Source organism: Phoxinus phoxinus (assembly GCF_949152265.1).
Source record: "Phoxinus phoxinus genome assembly, chromosome: 15".
Taxonomy (NCBI): domain Eukaryota; kingdom Metazoa; phylum Chordata; class Actinopteri; order Cypriniformes; family Leuciscidae; genus Phoxinus; species Phoxinus phoxinus.
The window spans coordinates 31,450,135-31,476,819 of NC_136890.1; the positions used below are offsets into that span (position 1 = coordinate 31,450,135).

General features: G+C 38.8%; 2 protein-coding genes across 2 annotated transcripts in view; both read right to left on the reverse strand.

Annotated features, from left to right (window-relative positions):
- Positions 1-395: 395 nt before the first annotated feature.
- LOC307011306 (uncharacterized protein) lies at positions 396-23,703 on the reverse strand (the record flags this gene model as incomplete). The annotated part of the gene is made up of 3 exons (XM_079636793.1): positions 396-742; positions 21,038-21,176; positions 23,621-23,703. The coding sequence occupies 3 exons, from the start codon at positions 23,701-23,703 to the stop codon at positions 434-436; spliced, it is 531 nt and encodes a 176-aa protein (XP_079492919.1). The 3' UTR covers positions 396-433.
- The window catches only part of LOC307011307 (uncharacterized protein), a 62,433-nt gene continuing 59,439 nt past the window's right edge, over positions 23,692-26,685 (reverse strand). Inside the window, exon 8 of the mRNA XM_079636794.1 lies at positions 23,692-23,827. The gene's annotated coding sequence lies outside the window, so the exon portion shown is untranslated. The remainder of the gene's footprint in view (positions 23,828-26,685) is intronic.

The window sequence follows — 26,685 nt, forward strand, 5'->3', positions numbered from 1 at the left end:
ATTTTATTAATCCAAAAAAATGCACAGGACAAAGCATACATTGACTACAACAATCAGTTATTAATATGTCATTGGTTCTCTCTTTGGTTTTTGCAGTTTTGCATAATTTCGTTGTATGACGGCAAGGGCAAAAATGATGTCCACACAATTTGGCTTGTTTGATTGTGTTATAATCACAAATAAAACAATTGACAGAGTAATTATGCAATATGCTTACAAAATCTTGAATTTTTAATATTTTTTTAATAAAGGCTGAAGATATCAATTGTAGGCCAGACATTACTGTATATAAGTATATATGGTATATCCATACATTATTATTTATACTAACTTACACAGCTTTGCTTCAGTTTGCCTTGTTTTGTGAAAGTTTATTAAAATGAAATTGACTGGAAAACAACACAAAATACTGACAAATATATTTTTCTTCAGTTTATTGATGGAATGTCTGTCGTGAGAAGTGGAGTGCTGCTCGGCTCCTGACATTACTGTGACCCAGAGAGGCTGTTCTTCCAGCAGGGATGGTGGTCTGTTGATTTTTCCGATCCCATGTGTGTGAAAGCGTGGTGTGGTCTCTCCCATCCGCTGGATGCAGCTCATTAGGATGCGATAGAGATCCCTTCCAAAACAAACCCGGTCTGCGCTCAGAGAATGGGGCTGGTGGTAAACACCAGCGCGACATGACAGCTTCACTCTCGCCATCGATAAATCCTCTCGGCTTCACCAGCCTGCGTGTGCACACCTGTAAGAGAGAGAGAGAGAGAGTAAAGAGAGAAAATGCAAGCTGTCCCATGACTCAATGACAACAGATGACCCGGAACCAGAACAACTGTGAAAGATGATCAATCCAAACATCCACCCTTCCACAGACAATTCCCTCATTCAGGTTCAGGAATATTCCTGTTCCTTTTTACATGATCTTAGAGGCAATTTAGTGCCTGGTTGTGCATATTATATTATATTATATTATATTATATTATATTATATTATATTATATTATATTATATTATATTATATTATATTATATTGATAACTGCTCAGATCATTTGATCGAAGAACTGGATGAAAAATGTTTGAGTTCATATTGAGATCTTGGACTTTTGATTGCAGATTTTGATGTCTTGGCAAATCTGAGCACGGCTTAAAGGGATAATTCACCGAAAAATGAAAATTCTGTCATTAATTACTCAACCTCATGTTGTTGCAACCCTATAAGGCTTTCCTTCATCTTTTGAACACAAATTAAGTTATTTTTGATGAAATCTAAGAGCTGTCTCACTCCTCCATAGGCTTCTTAAGGGATTGAAACTTGCCGGCCCAGAAAGTTATTAAAGACATCGTTAAAATAGTCCAAGTGACTACAGTGTTTATCCATATGTTTATCAAGTGACGAGAATACTTTTTGTGCGCAAAAAAACGAACAAAAATAACGACTTTATTCCACTATTCATTATCTTCAGTGTGGGCCTCGAGTGAGTTCACGTAGTATATCCGTCTGTGTTGTACGTCACACGCATCACACACATGACCAGCCTCGGCCAATAGTGAGCCTACGTGGTGACATGCAACACAGAAGCGCTGCGCAGATATACTATGGCTGCGTCCCAATTCGCATACTATCCGTCCTAAATAGTATTCGAAAGTAGAATTAGTACGTCCTGAATCGTAGTATGTTGAAATAAGTGTTCCAAAGATGCCCGGATGGTCTACTATTTCAGGTCAGAATCCGAAGTGCAGATCGATGCATACTCTAAAGGCTAATATTGCCCATAACCCATCGCGCGTTGGGCAAGGATTCGGTTAGAACTACAAACACGAGTGAAGTGTTACAAAAACTACAGACATGGAGGACGCGCGAGTCTGGCGTTATGTAGAGCGGTTTAGATAAAGGGGTTTGAGTGATTAATTATCAGTATCTAACCTGACGAAAATGTATTTATTCAATGTTGTCTACATTATATTGCATCTGCAGCAGATTATGAACTTTTGTAAAGACACGTTTAGCCATTAACTTTTAAATGCATCATTATATTCAAATTCCAAACACCTGAGGAGAGTCTCCGCATGAAAGATCCGCGACTGGCAGATGAACGTGCGACTACATTTCTCTCCGAAACGGTAGGAAATTAAATTAGATTGAATGGAGGATTTTTACTGTGACAAGATGATTGACAGGGCAGATTGCAGTGACAGGATGCACGCGACAGATCTGTCCGTTAAAGATGACGAAGTAAAGCTTGCCTACTTTTTTGCTACACACTCAGAAGTATATACTTTTTCTTCACAAAAAGAGTACATACTTTTAGGTCGTAGTATAAGTAGGCGAATTGGGACCCAGCCTGTGTGAACTCATTCGAGGCCCACACTGAAGATAATGAATAGTGGAATAAAGTCACCTGTAGTCACTTGGACTATTTTAACGATGTCTTTAATAACTTTCTGGGCCAGCAAGTTTCAATCCCTTAAGAAGCCTAAGTGAGACAGCTCTCAGATTTCATCAAAAATAACTTCATTTGTGTTCTGAAGATGAAGGAAAGTCTTACGGGGTTGGGACAACATGAGGGTGAGTAATTACTGACAGAACTTTCATTTTTGGGTGAACTATCCCTTTAAGACGTTGAGATCTCTCCTGGTTCTCTTGAGGAGACATATGTAAGTCACTCCATTTAATCTTATTTATTTAGGAGATTCAATAAAAGAGATGTCATTTGTGATGCTTTCTATGGGATCACATTCCATGAACTGCTTTGTGGAAAAAATTGTCCTTGCTTTTCATATTTTTTTTCCACTGTAATAAAAGTGAATGGTGACCAATTGTGTCATTCTACCTCCGTTTGTGTTTCATGAAAGAAACTTGGGAACTTGAGAGAAAAAATATTTTTGTTTAGGTACAAATATAATATAAAAAGCGCTATATAAATAAAGGTGACTTGACTTGACATAACTGTGAGAATTTAGTTTTTTAGGAAAACAAGAAAAATGCAGAGTAAGACTTAATTTATTTATTTTTAAAAAACACCAAAATGTACTTTTATTTTATTAATCAAAGTCCATAAAACATGCCTGCCCTGCTGAACAAACCATCTTATCTCAGCATAAATGGTTTATGAGCCGTTTCTCTGGTTTTCTTGCTGGCTGACCAGGAAGTTTCGCTGTTATGGAAGCTTAATGGGGACACAAGCATTCAATAATGATGACCAGCGTCCAAAACACAACATATGCTGGTGTTTTCAGCGGGGTGGATATGAATTAAACAGGCCTCTGAGAAATGATCCATATTTAAATGAGTTCTCCTACATTAAAACACGAGAACAACCGAACTAAACCTAACTAAAACCTCTCGGAGACAAGCAGGAATATTTCTGCATTTATGAGCACATCTCCACTTTCAGGTTCAGACCTCACATTTTTCGGCTGTCAGCTCTCCAGTTTTGGAGAATCAGCAGCACACACTTAAAAACCAAGTGCATTTCTCTGAACTCATGCATAAAACGCCCATGCCATCCCAAACACAACGGGATTTGTCCTCCTAAACCCCATGTAATGGAAACAGACCTCCCGCTGTCTGCAGGTGGAAACATGTTTAACCGCCGCTTAGTTATAATCATCATACTCAAAGCCACCTGCTGCCAGCCGCTCTTATGTAATTACAATGGGTTTAACGCTATTTTTAATCTTTGATTTCATACTTCTTGATCTTCTTGCAGAAGATTGTTTCATGCTTTTGCATTTTTTTATTGACCGCTTTTAGCAGTGTTTCTCAACCGGTGGGTCAGGACCTAACAGTGGTCATGGCTTAATAATCAAGGGAGTTAAAAATGTGAATCCCATGTGGCCAAACCTGTTGAGAACCACTGGCTTTTACTTTACAGGGCCTTAAGATCATTTTGTACTTTTTATGTCAGGGCAAGAGTAATTCAGGTTGTGAAAAAAACATATGTTGACCAAGTAGAATCTCTTTACATAAATCTGGACACCATGTAATTGATACATTGACTTTGCCTTAATTTCACTTACGTCACTAGGATTAATTAATGTTTCATGACTTTTCAACCAACATGTTTATGTAATAAGCTACACGAAAGGGTTCTCTCGTTTGACGCAAACGCAACACAATGCTATATTGTGCTCTGTCCGATCTTACGAATAATGCATCGACGCAGCACAAGCTAGACAGATTCTTGTTTCCAATGAATCATTTGATTTACAAGTTGTATTTCTCATGGGGTGTCGTAATAGACTGTCCGAGCTTTCCACGAATCACAGTGACATGTAAGAAATAGGTTTTTGGGTGTCGGGTCGACAACTGCTCAAAGCTACTCAGAAAATAGCCGAGCGGCTCAGTCACCCACGGTGGAAGGAATTTATGAGAGGACAATCGCTTTCACTGTTCCATGAGAAACAAATAGATCTGGACCACCTACTGGGAATTTTGACAACCGCATTTTTTATAATTCAAGCGAGCTTTATAAGAGAAAACTGTTATGCTAGTTCTTAATCAGCATATTTGTCTGGTTTTTTCATTAAAAATAAAAGTTTTCTTGAAGCGTGTTGTCTTTATTTTTATTGCTCGTTTTAAACATAGTTTATCAAGTCAAAAAGTCAAAAGCAGAATCAAGTGAACGTCTTTCAAAAGAGCAAGACAAAATATACATATTCCATATACATTTTCTACAAAGTCTTAAAGGGATAGTTCCCCCATTAATGTGGATTCTGTCTTCATTTTCTCACCCTCATGTCATTCTAAACCTGTATGACTTTCATTCTTCTGTGGAACATAAACAGCATAAATCTTATGCAGTTTAGCTTTTTTAAGTAAAGTTATTGTTGTTTTATTAAGGACTCGTTCACCACAAAATTAAAAAGGTGTCAGTTACTCACCTTCGCACCTTTCCAAACGTACAGATTTTCTGTGAAACACAAAATGCTTTTGTTTTCATATGGTGTGTGTGTGTGTTCCAGGTAAACCCATCATTATGGGGACAACATTTCTCCACAAAGATGGCAATATCCAAAACCCTTTTTTTGGTCAAAAGCTATAAAGAGACTCCATAAAACAGTGTGTGTGTGTGTGTGTGTGTGTGTGTGTGTGTGTGTGTGTGTGTGTGTGTGTGTGTGTGTGTGTGTGTGTGTGTGTGTGTGTGTGTGTGTGTGTGTGTGTGTGTGTGTGTGTGTGTGTGTGTGTGTGTGTGTGTCCATCTGGAAAAATATTCTGAATGTTCTGATCCAATCTGACTTCTGACCTGTAATGCTGCCTGAATCATGATCATACACTCTTCGTTGGTCAGCAATGAACCATCACTGAACTTGAAGTTCTTAATATTATTAGATTAAGTTCTTAATATTATTAGATTTAATATTAAAAGATATTATTTGTCATTCCAGCAGCCATATCACCCAGTAGCCCAAGACTGGTTGCCCACTGAAGCTAAGCGGGGCTGAGCCTGGTTAGTATGGGAGACCTCCCGATAAAAAAACAGGTTGCTGCTGGAAGAGGTGTTAGTGAGGCCAGCAGGGGGCGCTCACCCTGTGGTCTGTGTGGGTCCTAATGCCTGTGTGGGTCCTATAGGGGTGTAACCCCGGCCAAATTTCCCCTTGGCCTCTGTCCATCATGGCCTCCTAATCATCCCCATATACTGATTGGCTTCATCACTGTCTCCTCTCCACCAGTAAGCTGGTGTGTGGTGGGCGTTCTGGCGCAATATGGCTGCCATCGCATCATCCAGGTGATGCTACACATTGGTGGTGGTTGAGGAGATTCCCCCTTCCATAGGTGAAGCGCTTTGAGGTCCCAGAAAAAGCGCTATATGTAACAAATTATTATTATTTTTATCTAGATCTGCTGTACAGCCGAAACAAACTCTGTTGCATTATTTTCCTGTTATCTCTGTAAAGCTGCTTTGAAACAATCTGTATTGTAAAAAGCGCTACATAAATAAAGGTGACTTGACTTGTGTGCGTGTGTGTGTGTGGACTGGACTGGACTGGTCCCAGCTGGACCAGGTCATGGCACCAACTCGGATAAGACTCAAACTCCTCCAGGCGATTTGTCCCAGCCTGTTGCCATATGCATCCTCCACGTTCCTTGGGGTCTGTCCCACATGGTGCCGTAGTGGCATGCAGACTCAGAGGTTGTAGAGGACACGCTGGCTTCTCTGGTCATGCTGATATTTGTGTCGCCTGCTGACAGTTGGCCTCGCGCACACACACACACACAGTGTCATTGTGTCGGGCCGGTGATGCAGACTGACAGAGCTTCACTACGCATCTGGCATCAAGGTGGGTGAGAGAGAATTCAAAGCACCTTAGACGTCCACAAAGACTGCCCTTCCAGGTTAAATGTGGCAGACATGAACTGTGTTCAGAATGAAATGCTTGCATACTGCTTATGTGACCCACCACATTGAGTTTGGGTCATGAGAGTAATAAATAGTTTTACCACACTTCTACTCTTATAATACACTACTTTATACTGGTTCACAGTGTACATACTGAAGGAATACAGTAGTTAGAGTGCCAGTATGCTCTTTCCACAGTCCCATAAAGAAAAGTGTAGTATGAAATTAACGACAAAAACAAAAGCAGCATTCTTGCATTCTCCCCCAGCCGGCTCTTGCCCTGTGAGTCTGGCTCATGAGGACTGTATGCAACACTGCATTATTTAGCAAGCCTAAACAATACAATAAGTGTTTTCTTTTTGTTCTTGTTTTGTTTCTTCCACTTGACATCCCATGGAAAATACAGAGACCTTGAGAGCTATAGTGGTTTGTAAGTATGCTGGGAGCTACGGCTGTCTGGATCAGTCTTTGTGAAAGCAAGCGCAAGTACAATACACTCTGTCATCAGCTTTTTCTGCTCAATGTCAAAAGCACTTGTTCAGCTGGCTACATTTCCACGAATCGAAATTGATTTTGTGTGTACCGTGCCGTTGCCATGACGAAAGCGGCCAAAGAAAAGCAGAGTTCTGATTTCCTTTTTTTTCTTCTATTTCTAATAGAAATATTCTCACTGCTCTGAGACTTGCATATATTGCACGCATGATGAATGCCTCCACTTGTGCTCGCAGGACATCTGCAAACATTCGATCCCCCCCGCAACATATTGATTCCTCATTGTTTCCTCTTTTCACCAGAACGCCTGTGTTATCTCCACATCTGCGTGTTTGTGAGCATTGCTGAGATTAAGTCCACCCCGAGGCCGCCACTTTCAATACGCTGTGGTTTGTTTCCAGGCCACTTTTACTGTAGGACAAATATAAACAGGAATTAATATTCCCCTGCAGACCACTGCTAGATTCAGTCGCTGATTAGCCATACGCTTGTTCCCGCTTGCTTTTATTACATTAATGACAAGGGAATTAATTTTGTTTTATTGTGTTGAAGAAACAAGGAACATTAATTAATCAGGCATTCAGAGGCAGGAGAACAAAGTGTGTACGGATCCATAGTGAGCACTGGGATTGTTTGGATTACTGAAAATAGGGATTGTGAATTGAGATTTGGCCTGGAATGACATTTAGGCGAACAGGTCATTTTGACTCACAAACTATGTAATGACTTTTTTTTGCAGCCAAAGCCGATACAGGTTAGATGTTTTGCAATGCGAACAGTCTGAACAGTAATTTCAGATGCTGTGCAAAAAGTTCGCCGTCCCATCGCGCAAAGTCACATGATTTGTTTGGCCCTGTTTACACCTGGTATTAAGATGCGCTTTGGTCGATCGGATTACAAGTGGACGACGTCAAATTCAGGTGTAAACGGGGTTTAAAACGGTTTGAGCTTGTCCACTTTCCACCACTTCCAGATGTAGTCGAAAACACATTCGATTGCTTTCGTAGTGTAAACGCTCATGTGGACGAATGTGTCACAAAAGACGTCTACTCTCCGTCGTCTGACCTGATGAGTGAACATTACGGGAAGCGCTCTAGCCAGACGGGATTTAAACTTTGTCGGCTGGAGACCCAAGTTTGGTTTGAAGACGAAATACGTATCAAGCACAATGTTCTCTCAACATTCCTGATTTCTAACACACACTCACGATGTTTGGCTGGTCTTGTGGCTGTCAGAGCAGAAACTAAAACTGATGCTCTTGTGTGTTTTTCCGTTGTCTCCATGCACATTCATACATGAATTGCTTGAGCTTATTTTGTCCATTGGATCGAAAAACGGAAAGAACACACTAACCTGCTGGGGTCGGCAAACGCGCCGGCGCGCTTTGCTTGTTTTTTCTTTACATAGCAGCAACATAGACTTAAAATACCCGCCCATAGACCCTCCCGTCGAAGAAATCAGGACAGAAGTGGGTGAAAGTGGACAAAAGAGATGGATTTAAACGATAAGTGTACACAGGAATGTGTCTCCCTCATCTACTTGTGAATACTAGTTGTGAACTGGAATTTATTCGGTAAATGTGCTTCCGTCATAGTTTATGCACATGTTTTTTTATCAGATAAAAAATGCATTACACTCAGTTAAACCCAAATTGCATTTCTCATCCCTACAGAAAAGGCAACATGCAGAGAAAAGTTGGGAAAAGCTTGTAGACAAAATGTCTCTGTAAGAGTCGTCTAGGACAGGCCTTCGTCCAACACTGAGCTGTTGTCTCATCTGTAAGTGACAAAATTCAGATGCTGCGACATGTTGTTTATGTGCTGAGCAGCACGGCAGAGGCAGCAGGCATGCCACAAACTTTTGATTTATTAAACAAGTCGCCTTGCCATGGCTACAAATTTCCCTGACATTACAAAAAAAAAACTGGGGACTGTCGCCTGGCACTGCATTTCGAAGAATTACAACAGGATGCAGAAGTGAGGACAAACACAGAGGTTCAAACTGCACTATAGATAGAACAATAGATAAAAAGCTGGATGTGGCGACACAACACAAAGCAAAAAAAAACATATACATTATGTAATGTACATATGTATAATGCACACAATTTTAATTTTATTTTGTATTTGAAAACAATACGACATTCTGTTTCTGCTATATTCTAGGTGAAACTCGAAAAATTTTAATATCGTGCAAAAGTTCATTTATTTCAGTAATTCAACTTAAAAGGTGAAACTAATATATTATATAAACTCATTACATGAAAAGTGAGATATTTCAAGCCTTTATTTGTTATAATATTTGATGATTAAAACGCTATGAAGGAGATCAGGGTCCGACAGGAGATCAGGGTCCGACAGGAGATCAGGGTCCGACAGGAGATCAGGGTCTGACAGGAGATCAGGGTCCGACAGGAGATCAGGGTCCGACAGGAGATCAGGGTCCGGCTGGAGATCAGGGTCTGACAGGAGATCAGGGTCCGACAGGAGATCAGGGTCCGGCTGGAGATCAGGGTCCGACAGGAGATCAGGGTCCGACAGGAGATCAGGGTCCGGCTGGAGATCAGGGTCCGACAGGAGATCAGGGTCCGACCGGAGATCAGGGTCCGACAGGAGATCAGGGTCCGACAGGAGATCAGGGTCCGGCTGGAGATCAGGGTCTGACAGGAGATCAGGGTCCGACAGGAGATCAGGGTCCGACCGGAGATCAGGGTCCGACCGGAGATCAGGGTCCGACAGGAGATCAGGGTCCGACAGGAGATCGGGGTCCGACAGGAGATCAGGGTCCGACAGGAGATCAGGGTCCGACAGGAGATCGGGCTCCGGCAGGAGATCGGGGTCTGGCCGGAGATCGGGGTCCGACAGGTGATCAGGGTCCGACAGGTGATCAGGGTCCGACAGGAGATCAGGGTCCGACCGGAGATCAGGGTCCGACAGGAGATCAGGGTCCGACAGGAGATCAGGGTCCGACAGGAGATCAGGGTCCGGCTGGAGATCAGGGTCTGACAGGAGATCAGGGTCCGACAGAAGATCAGGGTCCGACCGGAGATCAGGGTCCGACAGGAGATCAGGGGCCGGCTGGAGATCAGGGTCTGGCTGGAGATCAGGGTCCGACAGGAGATCAGGGTCCGGCTGGAGATCAGGGTCCGACAGGAGATCAGGGTCCGGCTGGAGATCAGGGTCGTAAGACTCGCTCCTGTTGTGTTCACTATTTACTCCAGCTCTCTTGTAAATCTCCGCTAACAGAATGGGTTCATTCCCACGTGTGTGATTAAACACAGAGAGGATCATTTACTGTGTTTTACACACCTGTCACTGCACAAATCTGCTGAACGGGTTTTATTTTCAAGAAATGTGAGAAATTACACCAGCTAATTACTCTTCGACAGCGATTCCATAGAAATATACAGAGCTACAGCAAAAAAACTATCTAAAGACGGCTCCTGCTTGTTGAAATCCCAACATCCAGTAACATTCTAGTGCAAGCTTTTTTCTAGGGCATAGTGTGGTATACTAATGATCTGAAATGTGTCTGACTTCAGACGTTAATGCTGAAGACAGCAGAAGAGCGAGCGGCACCTGTCACAGGGTCCACACAGAACCCCCATCAGATGGACACCGAGCGCGTGAAGTGTTTACGTATTGGCACTGATCAGCCCGGTCATGATTGTGGCGGGATGCTTATCAAGGGCCCTGGCACCTCACATTTCCAGCTCACTGCAGCTGAAGACAGGCGAGGAAACACGCACACAGCGGGAAGAGTTATCGTCCAATGAATGCTGAAGGAGAAAGGGCAGATAGATTGCTGTTGTCACTTCTTTTTCATTTATTTACCCTTGGCCCTTATCAGGCTCGCCATGCAAACACGGGCGTTCAAATACCACAGTGTCACAATTAGAATCAGGAAGGGCTCTTGTAATGGGAAATGAGAAATCGGCAAAGCGGGGCGTTGGGACAGAAAAGACCCGCTCCGCTCCTCTAATAATCACTTGAGACGGGATTTACTGCTGCTGGATGGCGTCTATGAGAAGAATTCAAGAATAATGTCTTATTCGGAAATAATCTGAAGATGATATTTAATGAAATATAGATTAAATGTCATTATCTACTCGCGGGCGCTCCTGCATGTTTCATGCAAAATGCACGAATGATAGTATTAAACAACTTATTAGTATTCAAGAATACAAAGCTGTCCGTAAATGATGTGCTTTTGGATTATTTTGTAAGGCAAGTTAAAGCTCTAAATTGTTTCACGTATGTCAGAACACCATTTTTTGGTTTCATGTATATTCATGATCTTCCCTGTACTAAAAAGAACAGAAATTGACTGAAAATACTGTCGAATACAGATTAAAAGACAAAAAATAATAATAATAATAGTATTTTTTTCTACAGTCTAAAATGTATTAATTAATAAATAATACTTTTTTTATTTAAAAATAATTTTATTTGTATTATTAATTATAATAATCATCATTCTGTTATAATTGAGTGGGCTTATTAAAGTTTTCTTGGCATCACAAGGTTTTTTCAGTGTTTAATATAGACCCAACAAAGTAAAATGTGTCTTTGATTTTCTATGGAGTTTCTCTTTCTTTTTTTCTTCATTTAAAAAAAAGAAAAGAACGTTTTCTTTTCCAGGGAAAATTTAATCAGCTACTATGTTTCATACATGTATACATATATATATATATATATATATATATATATATATATATATATATATATATATATATATATATATATATATATATATATAACATTTGTATTCACTATTTTCTTCTTAAATTTAATGAAAAATAAATATTATTGTTAATAATAGTAATAATAATAATTGTAATTGTTTTCTACAGAAAAAAATTCAGGAATGAAATCAATAGTAATAACAATAATAAATATTTAATAAAAAAAACATTTATGTATGTAAATTAACTGTTATAAAAGTTATTTTTGTTTTACGTCATGGAGCAATTGCGTCATGGCATTGTCCTTGTGGAATATTTCAAGCTATAATTCTTTCAAAGGTTTATGGCATGTGCTGCTGTTTTTTTTGCAGCTTTTTACTGTTTTATTTGTAACATTTCTTCGTTATTTGGCTATTAATATAACTTATTTTCACTTTATCAGTCAAATCCTCAGTTTACTTTACTATCCACTCATTACTAGTTCTCGCTCTGGCAATATATGGGAATATTAAGGGGGCTTATTAAAGCCCAAATTTTAGTGTTTAAGTATCTCAACAGAGTAGCATGGTTTGTTGTTTGATATTCTGTGGATAGCGGAGAGATTTTAGGCTTTTCTTTCAGGATAAACTTTATGCCTCAGGGGATTAATCAGCTGTTTATTGGTTATTGGTTTCTTCGGATTGGTTTCTTATTGAGAGAAACTATGCAGAAGCTCCCCAAAAGTGTAACTTTGCCCTCCATAATCAGAGTTTTATCAAACAGAAACTCTTTGTGAACTCATTTGTTGTATATCTCTCCTTCTGGCTGTTCATATATGTAAATCTAAACTAATAGTCTGGTTATGAATGCATGAAACCATAAATACTTTTCCTGTGGAATACGGCGTGCCAATTAAGCGCTATATCCGGATATGAGTGGAAAGACTCATTAGTTCGGCTTAAAACAGTCTTATTCAGTGTGTGTCAGAGCAGGATGGAAGCAGATATATTTGCAAATTACTCATTCCCTCGAATTCTGGGATATGCATTGGCTCCACATGCTTATTCTGAGATAATGCAGCCGGGTAAATTATACATCCACACATATCCGTGGACTAAGACCTTTTCTGTGCTGCGAAGCCCCGCTCTATTCCGCTGACCAAGCGTCTAATGTATATTGTTATTCGAGCTCATTGGCCGGCTCTAACAACTATGAAAATGACTTTTTGCCCATCAAAAGCTTCAAAGGTCTCTTATGTGCCAAAGCCACCTTCCTCTCTTCAGACAGTATTCAAATCTGACCTGTGAGCAGCATGCATAAATCTCAGCTGGAAAACTGCACAGGAGGGAAGCGTTTACACAGCACAGCCTCGTCTTTGTGTGTGTGTGTGTGTGTGTGTGTGTGTGTGTGTGTGTGTGTGTGTGTGTGTGTGTGTGTGTGTGTGTGTGTGTTGCGCGTGAGGGGTTTTAGTAGTTAGCGTGTGTAGATTTAGAAGTCTATTTGTTTGCTCGATTAGTTTGGCATAAAGTATTTCCATGGCTCTCTTGATTTCATTTACCCTTATTACCGTCCAGCGACAGACTCAGGGAAGCTTGAAATATCAAGGCCATGGCAGACCAAACAAATGAGCTGATTAATGGGAACTGTATGAATGAGTTATTCGAACTGTTATTCAGATCTCGTGGGCAATCGGAAAAAAAGAATTCTTGCTTCTATATGAGGGTGGATCTCATGTAAACTTGTCCTGATAACATTTCAGCTTAAAATCCAAAAACAAAAAAAACAAAAATTGCATAAGAAACTTTTTTAAAAGCATATTTTTTAGACCATTAGGACTGTATTTTGTCCATTATAGACCAGTATGTGTGTATATATACACACACACATACAATCGTTAATAAATAAATGCTATTCTTCTCAAGCCCCGCCCACAGTGAAATGTGATTGATCATGCTTTACTTTCGAGTTAGTGCATTCGGTCCGAATGCAATGATACGATGTCCTACCTGCCCTTTCAGCGTATGTATTTTCATATCTCTGTGTACACATCACATGTCATCAGAGTTAGACAGACGTCAGTCACAGAGCGCCACAAATGAAACAGCAGCCGCCTTTTACGGTTTCTCCTGAACTATAACATATAACAGTTGTTCAGCGAAAAGAGGAGCGTGTTCCGGCGCAAACTTTCCCTGGTGATATTTTGCAGTTTGAGAAAACAATTCCGCCACTGACCAGGAGAAACCCAGTCTAAAGACAGTGGCGCGTTGTGCGTTATTCATATGCTATTTTAAGGGCGCATGCTTGGCCATTATGTAGCGTGTGCACAACGCGCATACACTTTGATTCTCTAATCTAAATTTTTGCAAATCATACATTAGGAAACATATTAATACATGAGGGAAATCATTGTTGTGTCCATGAAGATGTGAAAAAAATAGGCATTCATCTAGCTCACACATTTACCCAAATTATTATACGCCTGTTTAACCGAAGCTTATTTGGGTGGGTTTCTCCCATCATCCCCATACAATGTCACTTCTCTGTGTTTTACGGCCCTGGCAAGAACGTCGGTCTCCTCAGCTGTGAACCGCTCCTGGCGTGCGCTGGCAAATCCGCCGTTATAATAGCAATCCACCATGGAACAAGCGTGCCTGCTCACGGGAATGTGAGAGGACGCTCTGATGGTTTATTTCACGTTACGCCCAAACCACACCAATGAAAAATGAAGCTACTTCAGACCAACTTGCATCGGGTGCAAGAGTAATTTATCCCGCCGGTATAATAGCAACAGCGCCCGGGATCCGCCCACAAAGTTACTTGCGTTTCGCGTTTAATACTTGCATTTCAGATCGTTAAAATAGGGCCCATGATGTAGTTTAACGCCGTCTCTCGTCTCGTGACGCTTCTGTTTGCTCCTTGCTGTCCGCGTTCGTGTGTTTTCGTGTGTCGAGGGGGTGGGGTGGGGTGGGGGGGTGGTGGGGGGGGGTAATGCTATTGCTAGCCTCTCTGAAAATCCCCTACCCTTTAATTATCATGCGATTAATATCACAGTGCAAGATAATCAAGCGTGTAATCAATTTCGGTGTGATGTTTCCAAACAGTTTTCCTGAACACTCCCCATCTGCCATTGACCGGGGAAAGAAACAAATTAAGGAAGAAAGTGTTTAAGCACACATTTATTTTCAGATCCCAGTGCTGTTTTTGGCTTTGTCTTGATGCTGCATCACCGGAGGAAAATAAGGAATCTGTGAAAAGGTTGAATCAGCATTTCTAAAGAAGCAATGTTTTCTGGGGAGGTGGCCAAGGTCTGAATGGAAGTCACATCTTGTTTGTCACTTGTGAAATATTGAAAGGGTGAAAGATTGAGATCCTTTCGTTCCCTCTTCCTCTCACAAAATGTAAAGAAAATAGTTGATCTTCAGCAGATTTGACTTATGACTTCCAAACATCAGACGGGCTATCAATCATTGATCAGACAAAACTCACTGTGGATGTTTTGTATGAGTGTGGTTTAACTTTTCATCTCTCTGTCTTCTTGAATCTGGAACAATCCGGAACACTTAGCATGTTCAGAAGTGCAGATGTAATTATGCCATTCGCTGACAAAACACGGCACAGTATCAAGAGACTTTTCTGTTTTAATGATGTCATACCCTGGCAGGGCGAAACAGTAGCACAAGCTTGATGATTGTTAGAATAAAATCTTCTATATGATTATATACAACCAAAAAAAAAAAGCCGTGTTTAATCAGATCCCTGATTAAGAAACACCAGCTGGCAGCCTCAAGCCTTCATTACGCAGATGATCCTCGATAATCATTGAACCGTGGACATTTAACCTACATTTTCTTAATGTCTTATTTCAGTCTTTTTAAAATTTATTTTCATGAATTGCTGATTTATCGTGTTGAGCTTGTCCTTAACAAAAAGATGATTATACTTTGATATACCATAGTAGGGGAGCGCGGGGCACAACCTAACGCGGGGCTAAATGTAACACGGACCTTTTACGTAGTTACTCAGGGTCACGCGGGTTGTGTTTACACTCTTTTTCTCTCGCTGCCAGAAGACGGTCTCCCGTGGATTTGTGAAAAGTTTTGGTAATATTTTGTGAAGATACGGGACAAAGAGTGTTTTGACACCATCTAAGTATTTTTTTTCATCATACGTATTTTCCTGTTTCTGAGTTGTGTGTGTACGTCACCAAATCTAACTTTATATTGCCTTAATCACTGTCTTGTTGGCTAAAACATGGCACCATTTTGAAACATGTCAGCAACTCCTAGCAACTGTTAGCTAGGTTTAACATATTTTTTACACAGCGGGGTTAGTTGTAACACAGTTATATATACAATATTGTGGCTATGGGATTTGTTTACTATATTGATCACTTGTTTATTTATTAAAAATATTGCCTGTTTTCATGTAATAAACACGTTAAAATGTGATTTTAAGCTTGTTTTTATTATTATTACTGTTACTATTAATAATAATAATAATTTTGCATGCAAAACTGTGCAGCCCTTTCCTATATCTCTATCCGTGATATTGATCCATAATAGAAGGATGATTGGATGAGGGATGGATGTATGGATATCTATCTATACAGATGTACAAACAATATCAAACTATACAGATAAAATAGTACTGAATTATGTGTGTTACACACAAGTGTTACAACTAACCCCTCTGTCTGTTACAACTAACCCCGCATATGGGGTAAGTTGTAACATTTGCACTTCTGTCACTTTCAGTGCAACTGTACGAAAATGGAAGGTCCTAGAAAAAAACTTTAAGTGTTCATTTGTAGCAGAGATGTGTATGTTTCTTGTGTAAAAAAAAAGATTAATCTAACATAATTATTTTTTAAATAATTGAGCCAAAACCAAAATGCGTTAGGTTGTGCCCCGCTCTCCCCTACTTTTTTCTAAGAGTAAAATCTTCAGTGTGACACTAAATGCATCCCAAGATTAAAAGTGGTGCTAAAAAGATTGGATAGATTATTATAACCCTTACAAAAATGTACAGTCAGATGTTTTGATATACAGTATATAATATTACCATTTTCATACTATGGTATTTACATGGTACTTCAAAGTGTACTATGGTGCGAATAACGTTGAAGATTTTTAACATATTTTATAAATAGATATAAGCATGGTTATTTTAGATGTCATGATCCAACAATTTAAGGAGGCCACATTATGCCCTTTTATAAGTCTTGATTTTGTTTTTGAGCTCTACTAGAGTAAGTTTCCATTATTGAATGTTCAAAAAACATTATTTTGCACATATTTTCCATCATTACAGCTCCTCTCTTTCCAGTCTGTCAGAAATGCTCTGTTTAGTTCCTGTCTCTATGAAGCTCCTCCTTCCGAAAAGCTCAATGTGCTCTGATTGGTCGGCTGGATCAGTGTGTTGTGATTGGTCAATTGCTTCGAGCGTGTTTGGGAAATGTCCCGCCTATTCAAATTACAATTCATAACTGGCCGAATAGTATTATTCAGGCGCAATGCCATTATAATAATCTTGCACCAGAGCTCACAATCTTCTCTAAGATAATTTTCAAATGTTGTTAAATTCAACACATAATAAGAATTATACACATATTAGAATTTTTATTTGCGCATGTCACTTTAGATTCGGGTCCAATTCTCACTATTAACTAACTATTGACTTTTTCCTCAATAAACTCCTAATTACTGCTTATTAATAGTATAAGTATAATACTAAACTTACGGTAGTTGTTAAGTTTAGGTATTAAGGAATGTATAATATGGTCATGCAGAATAAGGCATTAATATATGTGCTTTACAAGTAATTTGAATGATAATAAGCAACTATTGGATCCTAAACTAAAGTGTTACCGATTTTACTTGCGTTCGAGTCCTACATTGATTTATAGTCCTGCACAGAAATGAACGTTTAAAGCAAAGGTCAAAGACCTGATGCAGGTCGTGACCTTTAAATGAGGTTTATAAGGAGAAACACAATCCGGAGTTGTAATATACAGCAGCATCCCCAGTTTCCTAGCAACATTTTCCCAGACTTTTTTTAACATTTAAAGGGTATTTCCACTTCATGCATTTTTACCAATCGGATAGTAGCAAGCAAATCCGATCCGATAGCAACTGGATCAATGAAAGCACATTAAGTGACTAAAGGTCCACAAGAGAGATGGCTGTAATTGGAGGATATTTTGATCAGTATTTTATTGTGCCGAACAGATGTGGATACCAGCGCTGACCAACCAGACGGTGGCGATGCAGCAGTGCATTGTGGGGTCAGATGGGTTCAGAGATGACTCTCTTTACAGCACTTAAGAGGTGGGCAGCACTTCCTCCTTGTCTTTATGAATAAGGTGAGTGTTTTTATGATGGTGGAGAACAGTAAGGATAAAAGCGGCATCGTAAATGCAAATCGCAAATCATAAAAGTTTAAAGTTGGAAGTTGAAGGGCTGGTCTGAACGCGAGGGAGATTAAGAGAGATTAAAACTGCTTAATACCTGGCATCATGTTCCTGGATGCCTCTCCGTGAGCCGCGACAGGAAAGGTGACTTTAGCTGAGAAAAGAGTCGAGCTGTCCGTCACAAGGAAGTGTTTGGCCTGAAGTGATTAACATCTTTCTTTATTTAGTTATGCGTTATATGAAGAAAGATGGTATGTTAACACTAATTTAAACTGATTGTATTTATCATTATGATGCATCTGATGCATTTTGTACCTGATGTAACCATGATGCAATGAGATAAATTGTTTTTTGCCCTTTTTGGATCTTTACAGATGTTGTCACTGTAGAAAACACCTGCATAAAGATGTATCTTATTTTGTGTCCTGCAGAAAATTGTTTTTTTTTTAATTAATTTTTTTAAAAGTAATGTATCACTGTTTCTATTTTTTTTCAGCATTCAGTGTTTTCAGCATTGATGATAATAATCATAAATGTTTCTTGAGCAGAAAACCAGCATATTAGAATGATTTCTAAAGGATCATGTGACACTGAAGACTGGAGTTATGATGCTGAAAATTCAGCTTTGATCACGAGAATAAATAAAATATGTTAAAATAGAAAACACTTACTTTAAAATGTAACAATATTTCTAATTTCTAATATTTTATTAATAACCTTTATGTCTCGATGTGCAATGAGTTAAAAAAATGGGGACTGCGCCTTTAATTTATATCATAAAACAATTTAACTTGAGTATTAATTAGTGTAATTAGTGTTTTAGACATCTTTTTATCAAAAAGAAATAGAATTAAACAAATTATACTTTTTATATAAAACATGTTCTAATCTGATGGATAAAATGTGACACCTGTTCAATTGTATTTTTTCATTTAACATCAGCATTGATTTTTCTATTGATTCACTGCATGGCTTCATGAATTTGGTTTTCTGGCGTAAAACCAGACGTTTATGGTCAATAAATGATTATTTTGGTTTTAATACAGGAACACTTTTAGGTCAAGGAAAAAAAATTTCCCCTTGATATGACCCCTTAGAGATTAAAAGTGTATTAATAACCTGTTTTGGTGCTAATAGCACAAGTGGACCTGAGGGGGGAACGTAAATAAATAATAAAAATATATGATATAACCCCTTTGAAGCGCATAAAAGCGAAGAGCATATGAGTGATCTCAGTATGCCACGGCACAAACTGCCTCGGAGATAGACACCATGTTGTGTTATAGTTTCCATAAACCACACATCCTCAACAAAGTGATTTCCTGCTGGCAAAAATCAATAGTACTCCTGTTATGTTTACACCACGACGGCAGACAGACACGGCCAGATCAAGTCTGAAAACAATCTCGTCTGCTTCGTTTCATCTCCGCTGATGGACAACAGGGCTCACCTGCTCCCCGGAAAAAGAGCAAAGCTCACCTCAGGTCAGGGACCGGGGAGAGCGTGTCCTGCTCAATGAGGCTCTTGTGTTGTGTGTGTTAGTCAGGCGGGACCAGTCTTTATGGGGAAATATGAAGTCCTGCCAATTGCCTTGTAAATACAATGTTGAACATTACCACGGCTCCATTTATTCTTAGAAAGTGTGCACGGTTCATGTATCTCGGTTAGCACACCAGCCAAAATATTTTCATTCTTTATATGACGGATATCTCCAATTTAATAAACAAGTTCTGTGAATGAAAGTCGCAGTGTTAGGGAGAATAATCTCTGGTTTAACATCTGTAATATTACGTATGATCTCGAACCTGTCATGTTCGCACATACTGTATTTATCTGGAGCAGGGGCTTCAGCTGAACCCCGATATTACCGTTCAAAAGTTCGGGGTCAGTAAAATTCCATTTGAATACTTTTAATGTTTGTAAAGATTTTTCAAATAAATGCTGTTCTTTTGAACTCTGAATAAAAACGTATCACAGTTTTTGCAAAAAATATGAAGCAGCACAACTGTTTTCAAAATTGATAATAAGAAATGTTTCTTGAGCAGAAAATCAGCAAATGATTTCTGAAGGATCATGTGACTCTGAAGACTGGAGTAATGATGCTGAAAATTCAGCGTTTTGATCACAGAAATAAATTACATTTTTAAACATATTTACATAGAAAACACTTACTGTACTTGAAAATGTAACAATATTTGACAATATTACTGTTAAGACACTTTCAAAACCTTACCAACCCTAAACTTTAGATCAGTAGTATCTACTGTTTAAATTTATTAAAAGTTATTTAGATAATTAGGTATTTTTAGTGTCCTTAAAGACAGTATTTTTAAAGAAATGAAAAGAACATGACAATCCATCAATACTTTTCTAACTGTGATTTTAAAAAAAAATCATATTTTTATGTACTCATCTATAGGCAAATTACATTATCAAAAATTGGACTAAAAGTTAAAATGGATGCTGTCTGTGTCCTTTTATCCTTTAATTTCTATCATAAAACATAAAACACACAGACATATAAACAACATTAAAAGCTTGATTTTCACCACATGGGGACTATAAGCTTGTAAGCTTAAAAGTATCTTCCCCAACACTCATCATGCTCCTATATTCTAGCTTTAATATTTGACCCTTGTTTTACGAAAGAAATATATGAAATGTCTTCATTTGTGACAGCGACAAACATCGAAACATGCTATGAAACAAAAAGACTCTGGGAACTGAAAATGCCCTGCAGTGCTAGTTTCGATAATGAAACGGTGGCACATATGACCCCATTTGACTGTAAGCGCAACAACGTTGATGTATTGTAGTTATGGCCTCATGTTACTGTATTGTTTCTAGCCACCTTCGCTGAACTGGAGCGCACCGGCGGCCTACAGTCGTGAGTACAGTACCAGAGACCCGACCCAGACGTGACCTCTGTCAAAGGCTTCAATAGGATAGTCAGCTAAAGACCCCCAGCCGCCACCCAACACGGCCCCGATGACTCCAATTAAGGCGGCCCGACGTGACAAAGAAAAATGAGTGTTTTGGCGGGAAGCCGTAATTGCGTGGATACGACCCATTACCTGCCCTTCCCAGGTGTAATTATTAAGCCAGTGGTGCCGAACAAATGAGTGGAGTACGAACCTGGAGGCGTCTCTCCTCCAGACCAACAGCTGCGAAACACCAACCTCTCCGACTGATGGAGGTCCCTGAGCCACACAGATCCACAGCCCCGCTCCTCACGCACACGCCGATGGCAAGCCGTGTCAACAGGATATGAATTCTGGATATCAACAATTACATTTTCACTAGTTACAATGATAGTTATTGATATCAGGAATTAAATTTCTAGTAGCAATGGCAATTTTTGATAACAGAAATTACATTTCCACTATAACAATGCTAATTCTTGATATCCACAATTAAAATTTCACTAGTGAAATGTCACCATAGGCTGCCATTCAAAATCAATTGTTGATATGAAGAATTGATTTCTTAATAGTTGAAATTCCAATTTCACATATCAGAAATACAATTCTTACTAGTAAAAACCTTTATTTTTTGTATCAAGAATTCAATTGTCACTAGTTGAAATGTCTATTCTTGATAATTGAATTGCTACTAGTAACGATGTTCATTTTTTATATCAATAATTACATTTTCACTAGTGACAATGTTAATTTCTGATATCATGAATGTTGTTACTACTAAGCCATTTTAGACATCTTAAATAAAATTGATATCAGAAATACATGTTCAGATATCCAAAATGAACATTTTTACTAGCAATTCAATTGTTGATATCAAGAATAGACATTTCAACAAGTGACTATTGAATTATTGATATCAGGAATTCACATTTTTACTAGTAACAATGTAGTTATTGATATCAAAAATGATATTTCTACTAGTAAGAAATCAATTCTTGATATAAACAATTGATTTTGAATGGCAGCCTATGGTGACATTTCACTAGTGAAAATACAATTACAGATATCAAGAATGAAATTGTTGATATCAAGATTTCATATCCTGGAAATGAATAAAAGTTCAAACGGCTTGCCATAGGGGCCTCAGGTCGAACTTTTCAGCTCACGTCAATTCCTCAAACGTGTGATTCAGAGAACGAACGTATACAGAAAACGTGCGTACGCCTCTCTTCCAGATGTGAAATTTATAAATCACAAATGATCTTGAAATTGTGCGCAGCTGAATGGTTTCAGAACTCCGCCTTGTAAACGCCTCCTAATGTCATTAACATGCAACAGAGCAGCAGTCGACGTCCACACGCGCTTCTGGGGCGTTTCCAAATCCCTGCAGATCTCCGACTCGCTGTCACAAGGACAAGTGCGTACGTCTGCTTAGACCCTGATGTGACTAAGCACTTTTCCAAGTCAAACACTATTTTTATAAATATGAACGCAAGCGTGGATATTAGTGTAGTGGATATTAGTGTAGTGGACATTAGACCAAATCTGTGCGTACACACGTTTTATAAATCAGGCCCAAGGAGGAATAGTGCGGGGAAGGTTAGATTAAACTGGTTTAGTTGGAGTATATATAGTTGAGCAATAACATACCGTAATTTACTCATTGTTTCAAACCTGTATTTTCTCTCTCTCTCTCTCTCTCTCTCTCTCTCTCTCTCTCTCTCTCTCTCTCTCTCTCTCTCTCTCTCTTCCACAGAATGAAAGTGCACAGTGGTTTTAATGCTAAGCAGGGTTGTGCAGAGTTCAAGAATTGGCTCCCTTTTCATTCATAAATCTTGATTTGATTGTAAACTGGACAGATGGAGTTGAATTGGAATGGCAAGAAGGGCCAGGTATTGAGTAACACAGCTAATGCATTCTGGGATATTAAGTGCTCTTCCACCGTGTCTTGTAAGACCTATAAAAATGTCAAGCCAACATTTAAACATTCTATCCATCCATCCATCCATCCATCCATCCATCCATCCATCCATCCATCCATCCATCCACTATCCATCCATCCATCCATCCACTATCCATCCATCCATCCATCTATTTATCTATCTATCTATCTATCTATCTATCTATCTATCTATCTATCTATCTATCTATCTATCTATCTATCTATCTATCTATCTATCTATCCATCCTATCTATCTATCTATCTATCCATCCTATCTATCTATCTATCTATCTATCTATCTATCTATCTATCTATCTATCTATCTATCTATCTATCTATCTATCTATCTATCCATCCATCCATCCATCCATCCATCCATCCAATCTATCCATCTATCTATCTATCTATCTATCTATCTATCTATCTATCTATCTATCTATCTATCTATCTATCTATCTATCTATCTATCTATCTATCTATCTATCTAGTCCTTTGTAGGGTCACGGTTATTTAATCATTTATTTAAAGCACATCAAATCACTATTAAGCAGTCTGACTCTTACATACATTTGATCTTTTATGGTGTCTTTCTTGCAAACTGACTATAAATCCCCATCGATTTTTGCATGTGTTGTAAACACAAACAGAAGGTCCTACATTCTTCTGAATTCTTTTGTGTGAAAGAAAGTAACGCGACATCAAAACCACATGAGGGCGAGTAAATGATGACAATCATGTCATTTCCTTTTCATAGCTCTGTTAGCAAACACAAACCATGCTAGACAGAGTGTTTTGTTAGAAAGGGCTGCAGATATTATACTGTCGAGATTAGTTTTTAGTCGTTCTAAACCTCACCGGTGCGCAGCCTGTCCTCTTCCTGAAGTCCGTGTTGTTGGCATGTTTATGTTGTTTAGTGACTTCGGATATTGAGACTGCATGCGAGTGCCGTCACAGAACGCCACATCCGTCTCGGCTCTCGGAGAGCGTAGCCAAACCCGGTGCGCTCCAGTCTCTTAATGTATCCGTGAGCCCGTGAAACTGCTGCTTGCTTCCGCTCTCCATCTGTAAAAGATGTCCAATTTCATTGTACCTGCTGCTGTTGTTGGATTTGAGCCCATCCCAGCATACAAGAAGGCATTAACTTAAGCACTATTCTCCTGGACAGAGACCAATGTCTTTTATTTGTATTATTCGATGCAATTTCTCGCCCCTCATATGTTTGGCCCGTATGTTATGGAAGTGTTTTTTTGAATCTCCTTAATCATTTTACAGAGCTGGCTGTAGGAAGACAGGGACATATATTTGAGGCGAATGGCGAGTGTAACTTAAGGTGATGCTATCCATTACAGTGGGCGGCCCGCAGAAGATATATGGCAACAATAGCAGCACTGCAGAACCAGAGAGGCTATATTTAAAATAAAGGTAGTCATAAGTAAAGAACACTCAGCATACTCACTATTTCTCCCTTGAGACTATTGATGCAAATAGCAAGTGATGGGCAGCACCAGGAAACAACATTATCTGTTAACTCTAGCGTTGGGCCTGTGCATTTAACTTGGCAGAGTGTATTACATTAATGCATGCAATTCCAGAAAGGTACCATTATGCTTGTCGTACAGTTTTTATCAATTGAACTGTATTTTATGCATGTAATATGCACATAATGATAGTTAGCAATAGGTCAGAATGGTTGATAAATCATCCAACAAAGTGGGTTAGTAAGGTTGACTAGTGGTTTCTTTAGCAGCAAGGATGAATTTACAGATGCAATTTCTCGGAAAGGTATTTAACATGCTAACCATGTGTTGTACTGTGCTTTTGCATGCTCACGGTCTTGCAGTGACTAAAAAGTGTATGATCGGTGTCTAATGTATGTAGTAACACAACCGGCCTAATTATATTCTTTTTTCATGATTTGTTATCACAACTTTTTATCTTTTGTCAAATCAACTTCGATAACTAATGTGTAATAACATACTATTTTGAGTTTCTGTTTATTAAACCATTCTTCTTCATTGTATCAACTCAAATTTTAAATTACAACGAACTCAACATTTTAAGGCAACAAGGTAACTTGCTTTTTTAAGTTAAACCAAAAATTTTTTTTTACAGTGTTTTAAGTGCAAAAAATATTAGTATTATTTATATAACATTATAGTATTCATTCATTGTTTAATCCGCTTTTATATTCTTAATTTTCTTTTCAGTACAAGTAGTTTTTAGTCATTTTTATCTTTTGTAATTTTTATGCATTTTTAGCTTTATTTTAATTTTAGGTAAATTAAGAACTTCGACAATTGAATTGAATTGAATTGAAATGAATTTACCAAAAAAATTCTATTGCATCGCTACAAAAAAAAACTTTTGAAACCTTTTTTTTTTAAAGAGCATCTTAAGCATGTAATTACATAAACGTGTTAGCACCAACAGCTGTTACTGTGAAACGTGTTTGAGAATCTAGATGTGAATGTAAGACAACGGCCTTTTGAAACAGAGATGAATGGTGTTTTGTCATCTGTAATCTAGTAGTGATTCCGCAGTCATTCCGACTGTAAATAAACCAAGAAAAAGAAGAAAAAAAACATCACAGGATTTTTCTGGCAAACCATTTTCTTCATGCTGCACTGACAGCTCACACACACTTTCATTTTCCGCTGTTGAGACATGCAGTATAACATCAACTTTATATCCCCTCTTCTTTTTTTTACAGAAGTTGAAAAATAGGGCTCTGTTTCCACTAGTAAGTGAGAGTTTCTACATCAGCGCTCTGAAACACTTCATCTTTTCACGTCAGTCCACACATATACTTTTAAGGCACAGATATTTCTTTGTAAAGCTTTGTAAATGTTTGATACCACTTCGTATTTGATTCGGCATCTTATACCCCCGATGAATAAGGCCATATAATATAAAACAGGACTTTTCTTTTGATCTTTTGAAATAAAAGAGTTATGATGAGTTTTGTAAACATACTCTAATATTCAGAATTCAAAACCCCTTCCTAATCCACAGAGAACATTTATTTATAAGCTTCAAAAATCTGTTCAGAAACTGGCATGGTAAAGATCGCAAGAGCTTGTTATCATACGACTGGCCATTTCAACATACAGTATCAACAGCTATAGGGCATTATTTGTTTGTTTTTTGAAAGAAATTAATACTTTTATTCAGAAAGAATGCATTAAATTGATCAAACTTGACAGTGATGACGTATAACATTACAGAAGATTTCTATTGCAAATAAATGCTGATCTTTTGAACTTTATATTCATCAAATAAGCCTGAAAATGTCTCATGATTTCCAAATTAAGTGCAAATAATGAATAAAAGTTCCCCATACGCAACGACCTGCACTAGAGCCACACATGAAGCGCCCGATGGAGTGAGCGTGAACCGTAGCTGTGAGCGAGCGACTCTATCGGCCTCACAGCGGCGGGTCAAAGGTCACGTGATGCGTGTTCTGCACAGGAAGAAGACACTGGGGATTCTGATCCAGGGTCAGTGGAAGATCTTCAACAGAGCGGTGAGGTGTGTGTGCATGTGTGCATGGACAAACACACATCTAATACCCCTCACATCTGTTCAGCGACAGAGGAAGAGCTCGTCGTAATCTCACACCTGCTGCGGGACGACACGCAAGACACACGCAGCTGCTGAGGATCAGTGATGCCACACACACACACACGTTTACTTCGCTATCTTAATGGGGACATTCCATAGACGTAATGGTTTTTTATACTGTACAAATAAACTCCCCTTACACTAACCCGACCCCTAAACCTGCCCATCACACAAAACTTTCTGCATTTTTAACTTTGAATTACTTTATTTTTATACCAGATTTACAATGAGGGCGTCCCTAAAGGAAGGTTTTTGGAGATTTTGTTTCTATCTGGGTACAAATTTGTCCCCAAAATATA